This window comes from Mizuhopecten yessoensis, unplaced genomic scaffold, assembly GCF_002113885.1.
Source record: "Mizuhopecten yessoensis strain PY_sf001 unplaced genomic scaffold, ASM211388v2 scaffold7283, whole genome shotgun sequence".
NCBI classification, from domain to species: Eukaryota; Metazoa; Mollusca; class Bivalvia; order Pectinida; family Pectinidae; genus Mizuhopecten; species Mizuhopecten yessoensis.
In genome coordinates this window covers 67,684-81,580 of record NW_018406970.1, presented here as the reverse complement: position 1 = coordinate 81,580, position 13,897 = coordinate 67,684, and the positions used below count along the sequence as shown (strand labels likewise).

At 33.6% G+C, this 13,897-nt stretch overlaps 1 protein-coding gene across 1 annotated transcript in view; it reads right to left on the bottom strand.

Annotated features, from left to right (window-relative positions):
• LOC110453354 (sodium- and chloride-dependent betaine transporter-like) overlaps positions 1-13,897 on the bottom strand; it is a 53,806-nt gene that overhangs the window by 13,242 nt on the left and 26,667 nt on the right. Inside the window, exon 2 of the mRNA XM_021502270.1 lies at positions 314-512. Coding sequence (XP_021357945.1) covers positions 314-512 — 199 coding nt within the window. The remainder of the gene's footprint in view (positions 1-313; positions 513-13,897) is intronic.

The following is a 13,897-nucleotide window of genomic DNA, read 5'->3' as shown; positions in this document are numbered from 1 at the left end:
ACAAAAATCTCTGGTTGGCTTAAGGTCAATGCAATCAAATACGGGTTTTTACTGTAAATGGTTCGTTCCATGCTGTGTGTTGAGGCTGGTCTTCAATAAATAAGAATGTATTACTTATGAATGACAAAACCTGAGATTGGCAAGGACAACCTTGTCTCAGAAGTTTTCTCTATAGCTTTGGTACCTTCACTGATATATGGTTTTACTGAGTGTTATTTGTTGTCTACGCATTGATTCTAATTATGTTGCCGCTTTGACCTTACAAAATATAGCACAATCTGATAATGTTTAACTAAAAATAAAATTTACTTACCTCCACCATTTTTCAAACAGAGATATGGAAAACGCCATATACTTCCTAGTCCAATGGTAAATCCAATTAGGCTTAACAGGTACTCAAATTTATTGGACCAATTGCCGCGATCAGGAGAGCGTTTTGACTTCTTAGTTCCCTTATTAATGAGATCGGCCTCGATTTCGTCCAATTCCGTGTCCGGTGATGTGTTTCTTTCCTTGTATGGAGAGCAAAAATAACTAATTTATATGGATAGAAATAAATTCAACTTTTAAGCAAATCCTTCAAATCTTTTGAAGCGTACAGTAGCAAAAACAAGCGTTTCACGTTTCTTTTGCTTTGCTCTCTTACGAAAAGTGTTGTCCTGGATGACCTTAGTTGTTAATAGGACGTTAAACTAAATTAAACCAAACCAACTGTCCTATTGAAAATACTTCAGCGAAAAAAAAAATCGATTCTATATCGTCCCTGCGCAGTGGAGCGGCCATTATTTCTTTGCAATTGTTGAATCTCCTTGGATAGTTTTGGAACACGTTATATATAGTCGTTTGGTAATCAAGTATTTAAATTGGCCGTTTATTTGATTTGATTTTGTGTTGTTAAACGTGGTGTTGATAGCTAGGATAGTTTTAACACATGCTTCCACGAGTGTACTCCATCCGTGTATGTGAGTTTGGTTTGGTTTATATACTGTTTAACGTCCTATTTAGATAAGGTAAAAATATTGATTGACACTAAATTTTAAATCAAGGGGGTAAATTAATATGCGGTAAAGGTGGTTAATGAATACAGACCCTGGACCGTTTTTCTTTACCAAAAGTGCGTTGCGTTTCCGTTGCGTTTGCGTTCCGTTTGCGTTGAGTTTCCGTTGCATTTGCGTTGCGTTTGCGTTGATCGTTTGTGGGTGCGTTTGAACTTTAGCGTGGAATGTGCGTTGAACATGTGTTTTGCGGGTTATGTAAGACAACCATCGATGGATATGTGCAGGTTATTCTAAGAATATGTGATTGCTAAGATATTTTTATATTAAAAAATAGTTATATGTATAATAAAGTTTCCAAATTAAAAACAAAATAAATATACAAATATAATAGACAAATGCGTGAAATAATCGGTCGGAAGTTAAGCAATGACTTGTAGTTTTTCCGTGTATGTGATATGTTAGGTATTTTTTTGATATATATTTTATAAGTTTTGATACTGTTTTAGGTATGGAACTAATAAAATAAGATAATATATATACACTTCATTGTCTGTTTAGTTTTCGCTTTTCTGTGTATGTGACATGAAAGGTATCTGGATATATATTCATTTTAATTTAATAAAAAATCAAAAAACAATTGGGGGAGGGGAGGAAATTGATAAAATTTAATAATAAACATTTAATTGTCTGTTTATCAAATTTTAGGCTGATAATTTAAAATTAAATTATGCATATATACACATGATACAATCGTAACATACATGATGTACAGATAACAATAACTAAAAAGTAAGAGTTTACATATTAAGAATACATTTTTTGATTCCGTGATGTAATATGCAAAAATAAATCGTATGACGAGAAAGTGGTCCTCCTTTGGCTGTTTAGGAAAGTGCTCAAAATAATGAAAAACAAGTGGTGTCGTGGGTTGTTTACATAATAGTGTATGTCCGATGTAGCCCAATGTACGTATGTAACGCAATTTACTTTTGACCAGAAGAAGTGATCGGAGTCAATTCGAATCTACGCTCAGATTCACTTTTTTTTAACATTAAGGCATGTGATCTTTTGTCCTTAATTAAGTAATAAACTAAAAAAAATTAAATCAATGGAACATTTTATTGTACACATGTACATGTACAGTACAGCTAAGCTTTGTATATAAGACATCATTTCAAATGATATTTAAGAATTATTTTACCCTCCAATTGGCACTAGTAATTTTATGTAATATTTAAACACAAACAAATGATGCCGAAATGCAAAATATATGGGATTGTTGCGTCATAATAAAAAAGGCCAAGCAAAAAAAAAGATGTTATTATCGTAAATATACACTACAGTCCGACAGTCAAGTGTCACACATTTTTGTTGTAATCTGTACCAGATGTAAGAGATGTGATGCTGCATTCGCGTACCCCATAAAATCCATCGTCCGGTTCTCAAGGTGTGCTTAGATAATGGTAAAACTCATCATTATCTCACTAATTAACATAGGCCCTGATCACTTCTAGCTTACTAGGATGGAAATGATAGCTTGGATCATTATAGATATTAAAATATTTATATAATAGTTATAATATACTTCTAACATCTAGGAATTTAGATGAAGTTATTTTTAAAGTTTAATTATCAACTGTTAAACATCACACTCTTAGTCACACATAACCATTCTTACGAGGTATTTAGACATCTTATTAAATGGTACAATTATAACGAAAAAATTCATTCTATAACTGTTTATATTATTAATTTAATAATATGTTTAAAGTACAAAATTATTACAAAATAAAATAACACATTTCAACTTATCATATGTGATATCAGCAGCACGAGGACTCTAGAATGGATATATTTGATATCAATATATATTTTTATATATGCTTAATATTGAAATATTTAAAAACAAAATTACATTTGTTATTAGAAATCTGAAAATCGTATATGATGTATTATTAGAGTAGATATGATCAGCCTCCAGCTTAGATAGAACACGTGCCGCCTTATATAAAAGGGCTAACCACGGGTAAAAACACAGGTAAATACTGCCAATACTACTCAGAAACAGACTATAATCCTTCTAACAACATCCTTCACCCAGTGTTATTTAAAAAAAGGGGGGGGGGGGGGAACTAAGAACAAGCTGTTTTAAAGCTCTTTAAGCATCGAAGCATATAGATGTCATTCAGAGTTCTTGCAAACTACAGCCATAACAACCGCATTAAGAAGACAATATTTGACAATTAGCCTATAAGATCTTATTCTCGTCACTTAAAGTTAAAACATGTTATTCATGCGACAAGAGTGTATTTGGAAGTGTATGATAAATTTGATAACATGAAAGTCATAGTAAGATTCACCAGATATGTTTTAAAACTCTTTAAACATTGAAGCATAAAGATGTCATTCAGACTTCTTGCAAACTACAGCCATAACAACCACATCAAGAAGAGAATATTTGACAATTACCATATTAGATTTTATTTTCGTTCTATTGATGCAACAAGAGTGTATTTTTATGCATGATAAATTTGAGAACATGAAAGACTGTTTACTTTCAAAACATCCATATAGATTTAAGTTTATGTCATATATACGTCTCTGGTTTGAATGATAACACAAATAGGTATACTAATATGACAAAATATTTGAATGTGTATGATAAATTGGAACAAGAGTTACACACAGTACGCGTCAGGTGATTTGGTACTCAGTCGCCCGCCGAGCGACAAATTTCAATTCCTGTCATGCTTGTTCCTTTTATTGTCCTACTCAAGTTTCATGTTCTGAAGTTTTATTTAAACTTTGGGCCATTGGCCCATCAGTGTGTGTGAAAGTGACGATTTGTTTCTAAAATATCAGTTTGAAGTGCGACCCGGGCGCGGGTCACTTATTTCCCGCATATTATAGAGGGCCGGAGTTCTGACGTTAATCGACGACAGACCGATATAAAAAAGTCGATAAAACGTCAGAATAATTCGGACTAGACTCCCCTCTGCTGACATCCTTTTGATGTCATATCTGTACACGGTTATATAGGTGAATATTGGGCCTCCTGTTGTCAGCACGGGGCACAGGTGTTAAGTGTTATTTACATGTACACAAATTTCATACCCAAGTATGCTAAGGGAGTGGATCGAGATGATTTTCATAATTTAAATAAGATGTTCAATTAAAACTTGTGTATGCTACATATATAGGGAGAAACAAAAAAATGTTTTAATATCATAATTCAATGATATTTTTGAGATAAATAAAATTCTAGAATTAGATTATAAAAGTCCGTGATCTAGTTTAGCATCGCATACACAGGTCCTGTATTGTATACAACCAAATGTTTGAAATGTCGACCTATATGTAACATACGGAAGACATAATGTCGTGGATTTGTCATTAAACGGTGATACTAAAAATATTGACATTTAAAAACAGCAGACACCAACGTTTGAGGTTATTTTGTAAACATTTTCACTGATATATTTCCGTATTTTTGGACCGTAGAGGTACCACAGTTTATAACTTTTTTTTCAATATAAATATTAAAACAGAAACTGGTTACAACGTAATGCTGTTCAATGACGATATGATTCGATCAGTTCTCACTGTAGAGCAGAAACATATGAAGTATATACGTCTCGGTGTAGAGTTTGTTTGTTTGTTTGTTTGATTTTGTTTAACGTCCTATTAACAGCTAAGGTCATTTAAGGACGGCCTCGGTGTAGAGTAAAGAAAATAATTGCAAACTGACTTTCCAGCTAAAATTAAGAAATATCTTTGATCGATAACATTGAGACTATTTCTGTTTAATTTCCCTTTCCCAAATCACCACGAATTACGATTATGCCAATTGGGAGAAGAAGGACAGGTGAAAATCGTACAATTAACACGTCAATTTCTCGGTATCGGGATGACCGATTTTTCTGCGGTTGTCGACATTGTTGTGTTTGGATCATATAGAATAAAAATATATCAATTTCTATTTTCGTTCAGGGTACACTTTAATGAGAGCCAGTACCGATTGATTTTGATGGTTTTACGTCCGCTATCACGTACGGCTTTGCGCCCTTTCAGTAGACGACCTACCAGTACAGGCGGTGTCGTCTCACGTAGCCTACATTTGGTATTTTCCTGTATACAGTAACGTGTTGGATGTATCCTGGGTGAGATTTGGTGTCAGCTAGATACGATGGCCGAAGGCGGCCAGGCACATTTGAAGCATTTATACTTCGTTTCTGTACCATGGAACATTTTCGTGTGGTACACAAACAAAGCATTTTTACTTCGTTTCTGTACCATGGTACACTTTCGTGTGGTACACAAACGAAGCATTTATACTTCTTTTGTGTCCCGCGTTACACTTTTGTGGTACACTTCTGCGTTACACTTTTATTGTTCGTTTCTGTCCCATTTTACAGCAGAAAGTACGATGGCCGAAGGCGGCCAGGCACATTTGAAGCATTTATGCTTCGTTTCTGTACCATGGTACACTTTCGTGTGGTACACAAACGAAGCATTTATACTTCGTCTCTGTACCATGGTACATTTTCGTGTGGTACACAAATGAAGCATTTATACTTCGTTTGTGTACCGCGTTACACTTTTGTGGTACACTTCTGCGTTACGCTTTTATTGTTCGTTTCTGTCCAATTGTACAGCCGAAAGCGGCCATTGTACACTTTTAAACGGGCATTGGCCTATTGACCTCGCCAGCGTTTGGAATGTTCATCATTCGAAAGGTTATCGCCGTAATAAGATATGAAACCAACGCTTACGCTCTGGATATTTTTAAACCCAAACATGGGCCCATTTGGGGTGGAAGAGGCTGTGGTAGCCGTCAAGTAAATCATCAAGCAAAATAGCATAAGGTCACGTACCGGTATATATAACAGATTTAAACGACAAATGCATATCGCTTTTAATCTCGTTATGCATATATTTCACATGATTATTAACATATGTTTTTATCTTAACAATTTTCTATTTATTTTTTTAATAAACAAGACGTATCCTGTATGAGCCCTACACAGAAGAGATACGACAGACCTCAACGTTCCACGGCGGCAACCCGATATGTTTTAATCGGAAAATTAATAGCTCAGGGTCATTTCCTATCAGTGGCCGCTCTCGGCCCCCCAATAGTGTACCGTGGTACACAAACAAAGTATAAATGCTTCGTTTATGTACCACAAAAGTGTAACGCGGTACAGAAACGAACCATTTATACTTCGTTTGTGTACCACAAAAGTGTACCGTGGTACAGACACGAAGTATAAATACTTCAAATATGTCCGGCCGCTTTCGGCTAACGGTACCGAAACGAAGTATAAATGCTTCAATTGTGTATCACACAAAAGTGTACCGTGGTACACAAACGAACTATAAATGCTTCGTTTGTGTGCCACTCAAAAGTTTACCATGGTACACAAACGAACTATAAATGCTTAAAAAGTCCCTGGCCGCCTTCGGCCATCGTAGTTACAGAACAATAGGATTTAATTACAGGTAAACTATAGTCTGTACTATAAAGTGTCTTACCGTGAATATGAACGTATACATAGGACTGATTTTTGGTGTAAAATTTTATTTATTTATAAAATTGTTTCCCCTTCATCTATTATAGTCTTCATCATAATAATAGGGAATATCAGATTTAATGTCCTAACTTTACATATTATTACAATAAATACAATTTGTTTTATTTAAGTGTCACATATCGATATATATTGAAACTACAGCAGATTTTGCAAAAAGTAAAAGCTATTTCAAAATTTAAATCGATCAGTTATCGACATCCAGCCAACTCTGGCTTATGAGACACTAAAAGTCATTATCACACCTTAAAATAAGTAAAATCACTAGCACTGTACATGATTATATAAAATTAAAACATCGGCGCCTGCGATACATGTGATATAAAGCAGCGTCTAAAGTCGATCCTGTAAAGGTGTAACTGGACGAGAATACCAACCGGTTTCGACTTTTAACTTAAGTTTGTTTACACGACATTCCCAACTTCTCCGTATTCCTTTTGAACACTAATGTATTTTATAGACTAGTATATCGTGAGTGGTTCCGTTAATCCTTAACCAGAGCCTACAGACCTCCACTTTCTGTTCCACGTCACTTGTGGCGACATGGTCGCATTTCTGCCGGTATCGAAGAAGTAGCGGCACGCGTTATTATTATTTCTCTGGTCAAGGTTGTAACATGCTTATACCATTGTTGAATAAATTGGCCCTGTAAGCTTGTTTTCAATGAATGTTTCAAAAATAAATAAGTTCAGCCCAAGTTACTAGTATTTAAGTAATATAATGTAATCTTTTAAAATGACAACGAAGGGTCATTTCACGTGACCTGTACATATTGTACACATTACTCCATTATTTATGCAGTATAATGGTTAACACAGATTCAAAGTAGTTTCATAAAAATATTATTATTCCGTCTATACCACATGCCTACGGTGCTATTAACCAAAACCTTATGACGGAATATGGTAAGAATTGTTTTCTTCAATTTTATCTTACGAAGTGTATTCCTGTAAAGTATAGAATACATGTATGTCTCAGTAGATTAAATACTTCTTTGCATTCTTTGAGACTGGAAGAAAAAAAATGTTCCTTCGAAACAAAGACATTGTAAGGAATGTACCCCCACAGACATGAAAAATTAATTTCGATTCTGTTCATTTGTAGTAAATTTCAAAATCTAAGAGTGCGGTTTTCCGACTATTCAGTTGTTAAGTGTCAAAAATAGTAAACAGTTATGTATATTAAGGAAGTTGATCTTTGAAACTATCAGAACCTCTTAGTTGATTATATTGTGTACTATGCACATCATCACTATACATTCTCTATACATCGTTTTTTTGTACATCATATACCACATTTTTTTGCTATCTACAGTGTATGTCCGCGCACTATCAGCTTGAGATTGAAATTTGGCAGACATAACTATAAATTAAAGGAAATATAAAAACAACATTCAATCAACTGTTATTGTATCAGTTGAAATTTATAGACAATGCATTACAAAATTTTAAACAATCTTTGATATTAGGATTAGTTAATGAATCTTTACTACATCAACAATAATAAGATTTTAATAACATGTAGGCGGTTAGTACTGTACCTGTTATAATATCTGTAAAATCGTTATTATTTTCAGGTTAAATAAATGTGTCCATTTTCTTTTAATGTATATATATTTCATCTACTACCACGTGTCATTATAATTCTTTACAAAGAAAATGGAATATTTATCTGATTAAAGTAGACATAAGTTCTTAATTATAATATGTATTACAATACCATCTACATAATTTTGAAACAGACTATAACCAAATTTTGATCAGGTGTGAAAACTGAACTGTATGCTAGTTGACACTAGGTATTTTAGAAATGTATGCTTGGTGAGACTAGGTATTTTAGAACTGTATGTTAGGTGAGACTAGGTATTTTAGAACTGTATGCTAGGTGAGACTAGGTATTTTAGAACTGTATGCTAGTGGGAGACTAGGTATTTTAGAACTGTATGCTAGGTGAGACTAGGTATTTTAGAACTGTATGCTAGGTGAGACTAGGTATTTTAGAAATGTATGCTAGGCGTGTGCTCTGGCTTTACTGAAATGGGGATGCCCAGGGGACTAAACGTGAAGTACCGGTGAGGGGTAGCGCACCCATAAAGGCCCGACATCGAAAAACTACATGTAGATTTTTGTAAAAGGTTGTTAGGTGTGCGCAAATCCACTTAAAATATGATGGTATTTTCGAATTAGGCCGTTATCCATTGCATGTAACAAGGAAACTAAAAATATTTAAATATTGGTTTAATTTGCTCAATACCGAAAACTGTATTTTGAAATCCTGCTATGAAAATATGCTGCTAATCAAGGATTCATGGGTCTGTGAAATAAAAGATGAATTGTATCGTTTAGGCTTAGGATATATCTGGGACGCACAGAATGGAAACAATTTCACTTTTTTAATTATTAAGGCAAGATTATTTGACATTTTTAATCTAGAGGGATATAGTTTAATTACAGGTATGTCTAAAGGTATGCTTTACAGAGAATTAAACAGTACAATTTTACTACAATCGTATCTAACAAAATCAGTTAATATCGGTTATATGAAAGAAATTGCTCGACTTAGGCTGTCAGCTCACAAATTAAACATTGAATCTGGACGTTATGTTGGCACTGTTAGAACTAATAGATTATGTACAAAGTGTAATCTTAATGACATAGAAGACGAGTTTCATTTTGTTTTAGTTTGCACAAGATATACAGATTTAAGACGGAAGTATTTAAAATGTTACTATAGAAATAACCCTAGTGTATATAAGCTTGTTCAATTACTTAATACACAGAATATTAAAGAATTATGTTATCTTGGAAAGTATCTGATAGCGGCAAATAAGCGCCGATATATGACAGTTTGTATGTGTGTATTGTTCATTCTCCTGTGACCAATGTGGCTTTTTGTACATATGTAAATATCCTGTTTAATATATGTTTACACTGATAAGTCGCAAGACTTAAAGTTAATAAAGAACTTGAACTTGAAACCCCTGATAAGGCCACCCCTGATAGCGATCAGGAACATCGGAACTAACACACCGGTCTGTTCTGGTTTACATATCCAGGTAAATTAGCAAAAGGATTTCGATATAAGATGACTTCACACGTTATGATTTACATTGTGATTTTGCTGAAATTATCATCAAATAGTTACAACTAGAAACATAAATTTATTATTTTTAAGTAGAACAAAACGTGCTTAGAGATATAAAAGAAATTAAAAAATATGAAAATAAAGTGTAAAGTTTGATTTGTTCTTTTGAAATTCAGATTGATTTAAACATATTTTATTGCAAATAAATATTTACAAAAGAATTGGACACAAGTTTTACCAACTTATCAAAGTCCTTTTCTTCAAATACATGAGTATAAACAATAACTTGATAAGGTTATTTACGCAATATACATTAATTATGTTTTTATATGGAAATGGAAAATAGAGACGAAGAAAAGAAGGAGAGCGAAACGAAGTAAAGGATAGTAACACAGATAGAGTAGATGAAAAATAGAGTGGAAGAAAAGACGGATAGAGTAATGAAGTAAATGATAGTAACACAGGTAGAGTCGGAGAAAAAAAAGAGTGATAGAGAGAGAAAGATGATCACATTCAGTCAAACCTGTTGCATTTGCTGATATAATTTTGGACAGATTTTGCAATTGAGGTATTTACATTAATGCTGAATTTAGGATCGCCATATAGGAGCAAGTCTAAAGTTAAATCATCACGAACAGGTTGAAGCTCTCTTATTAATAGATTACGATGCTGGGTGTATAAGGGACAGACACAAAGGAAGTGATAAGAGTCTTCACATGGATTACCGCATGCACATTCAGCTGTATTTGATAAATTTGCTCTAAATAGGTCATAGTTAAGGGAGCTCGCACGATTTCTCAAACGGCAATGAAGTATATTTGATTTACGGGAACCCCATACCAGAAAGCATTTATTTTGTGGTTTACCTTTTGATTTTATATTTGATTTAAATGAACTGAGAGAAGCCGAATTCCTTATAGATATATCTAGGTCATTCCACATTTTTGTAGTTGATGGGAAAAAAGAATTGCGCATTGTTTCAAGCCTAAAGTTTGGTTGTCTTAAATGTTGGGAATTTCTTAGGTTATAACGAGAAATATCCCCAATGCTATCTGGTAAGGTGTCACACAAATAATTAGGAGCTGTACCGTTTTTAATTGTAAAGAATAGGGACAATTTTCTGTTTTTCCTTCTATTACTTAGTGGAACCCAGCCAATTTCATTAAATATATGTTCAATTTTTGTGTAAATAGGTAGTCCTGTAACAATTCGTGCAGCATCTATCTGAATATTTTCAAGTTTTGATGAATTTGTCATTCCACAATTGTCCCAGACTTCACATGCATATTCTAATAATGGTCGAATGTACGTTAAATATAGTTTTTCAAGGTTATTTCTACTGAGTAACCATTTCATTTTACGAAGGGTTGCTATATATTTAGCCACTTTTTTGATAAGTTCGTCTACATGTTTATTCCATTTACCGTCGCTACTTAGTATAACTCCAAGGTGTTTGTGGCTATCTGTTAAAAGGATAGAAGTATCGTTAAAAATAAATTGGGGTTGAAAGGGTAGATTTGTATTAGAAACAATCATGATTTCGGTTTTTTTAGGATTGAAAGACATCAGCCAATTTTTAGACCATTTCTCTAGAGTTTTTAGGTCTTTATTTACTTCACTTACAATATTTTCTAGGTTTGGTGATGAGTATGAAAGCGACGTATCGTCAGCAAAAAGACGAGATAATGAGGAGAGTTCGGTTGAAATGTCGTTAATATAAATCAAGAAGAATAAAGGGCCTAACACTGAACCTTGGGGAACACCGGCGTTTATATTTCTTACAGAAGAATGGGAATCGTGAATAAAGACGGATTGCTTACGCTCAAAAAGATAGTTTGTTATCCAATTAAGAAGACTGCCTGAAATACCATGTTGTTGAAGTTTGTATAAAAGCCCTCTATGCCAAACTCGATCGAAGGCCTTTGAAAAATCACAAAAAGTAAAAGCTATATGTTCATAGTTTTCTAATGCTAACATCATAGAATGGTACATTTCAATGAGTTGATGCGTACAAGAATGATTGGGTAAGAATCCAGACTGAAGTTTGTAAATAAGATAATTAGAGTTAAAAAAGTTGTAAATATGTTTATAGACTACACGTTCAAAAATTTTTCCAACACAGCTTAATAATGATATTGGTCTATAATTCGAAGCATTATGAGCGTCGCCAGACTTAAAGATCGGCATGACGTTTGCTAATTTCCATTTATCGGGATATATACCATTGTTTAAGGAGTGATTAAAAATGAGGGAAAGGGGAATGGCAATTTCATTTGCTACAAGTTTTAACATTCGATGACTGATTCCGTCAGGCCCTGTTGCCTTATTTACATCTAGTATGTTAATAATATCAACTATTTCAGAAGGTATAATATGAATTTCGGACAAAAGAGAGTCTGTTCGTTTTTCTAAAATGGGAATAGGTTTGTTTTGGTCTACTTCGGAATGACTGGATACTGAAGAAAAATAGTTATTAAGAAGTTCACATTTATGGTTATTATCATTCGTGAATTCGTTAGCATTGTCATCAAAAAGTGGTGATATATCAGTAGTTTTGCTTCCTTTCAGTACAAACCTTAACAATTTCCAATATGTTTTGGGGTTAGATTTATTTTTGACTATGATAGAGTCGATATTTTCGTAGAAAAGTTCTTTTGCTCGTTTTATCATATTATTTGTTTTATTTCTTGATTGTTTAAATTTCGTCCTATTAAAATCATTATTATTATTTATAAGTATCTTTTTTAATCGATTTCTATTACGTATTTGTCTTCTGACAATATTATTGATCCAGGGTTTGTCATGTTGTCTAATCTGCACATATTTAGATGGTATGCATATATCTACAGCGTTAAGTATAGTGGTTGTCAGAAAATCACACATGTCATTAACGTCATTAAACATATTAAATTGGTTTACCCATGATATATTTGTGATAAAATGTTTAAGCTTTTCGATGTCTGTTTTGTCATATAGCCATACCTTTCGTTTGAAAACTGTTTGGGTTTGTTTCGGTACTTCAATTATTGTAAAAACAGCATTGTGGTCACTTATATTGTCGTCTATATTAATAACTTCACTGAAAAAAGTGTTGATTGTGTTACTGATAATTACTGGATCTAATAATGTTGCTGAATGGTCCGTTATTCTGGTAGGTTCGGTTATAATATTTGACATCTGGTACAAAGTGAGAAGGTCGAATAATTCATCTCTGGAGGATTTTAAAAAGTCAACATTTAGATCGCCCATCAAAATAACATTATCTGTAATATCGAATGCCAGGTCGAGGGAATGTTTTAGTCTCTGCCATATACCGTCAGAATAATTTAGATTAGGTGGTCTGTATAGATTTCCTATTATATGTGTAATATTATTTGAATAAACTTGTACCCATATTACTTCGTCATTAGCAAATTCTAACTCAAGTTTTCTTTTAACTACGAGAGATGGAGAATAGTATAACAATACACCCCCTCCGAACATATTCCTATCTTTTCTAAACGGTTTGTCACTAAAGCCCTGTAGCGTAATTTCTTCATTAGTAATAGAAGGATCCAAATGAGTTTCGGTTATACAAAGAATGTCGACATCGTCGGTCAATGCGTCAATGTAGCCTATTTTGTTTCGTATACTTCTAATGTTAAGATGCATAAGATTCAGTGAATGGGTTGCCGTCATATTACTAGAGTTTGGACCAGGGTTGGAATGGATATCTCCTGATGTCAGAAGAAGAAGATGGATTATCATAGGAAAGAATATGTTTACATTATTGATATAGGATTGTTGTAAAAACAAATATGATGTAAATAACCAACATTTGGCATTGACTTCAAAAATATTTAGAAAATCAGCAGGGTATGTTTTGTAAGTGTATGTTATTAAAATGTTTGCAACTTTACAGTGAAAACAGCCTATGGCAGCTCTCCACGCACCAACATCATTACCTACTAAGGAGGGTATAGATCAGATTTTGGGGGCGCGAGAAGAGCTTTCATATACGGGCAGTTTAATACAAAGCAGTTGGGGATGACTGGATGTGAGATTAGAAAAGAGAAGGGAAATGGGGTATACAAAGCAGCGGATGAGGGTAGGTAGGGAAAGCAAAAAGAAAGAAAAATGAGAAACGTTTGAATAGATATTGGGTACGTTATCTTCATTGGGAAGATGAAGTACATGTGATGATTCCCAAATATCAGCAGATAGGTTTTGCTATGAGAATGATCT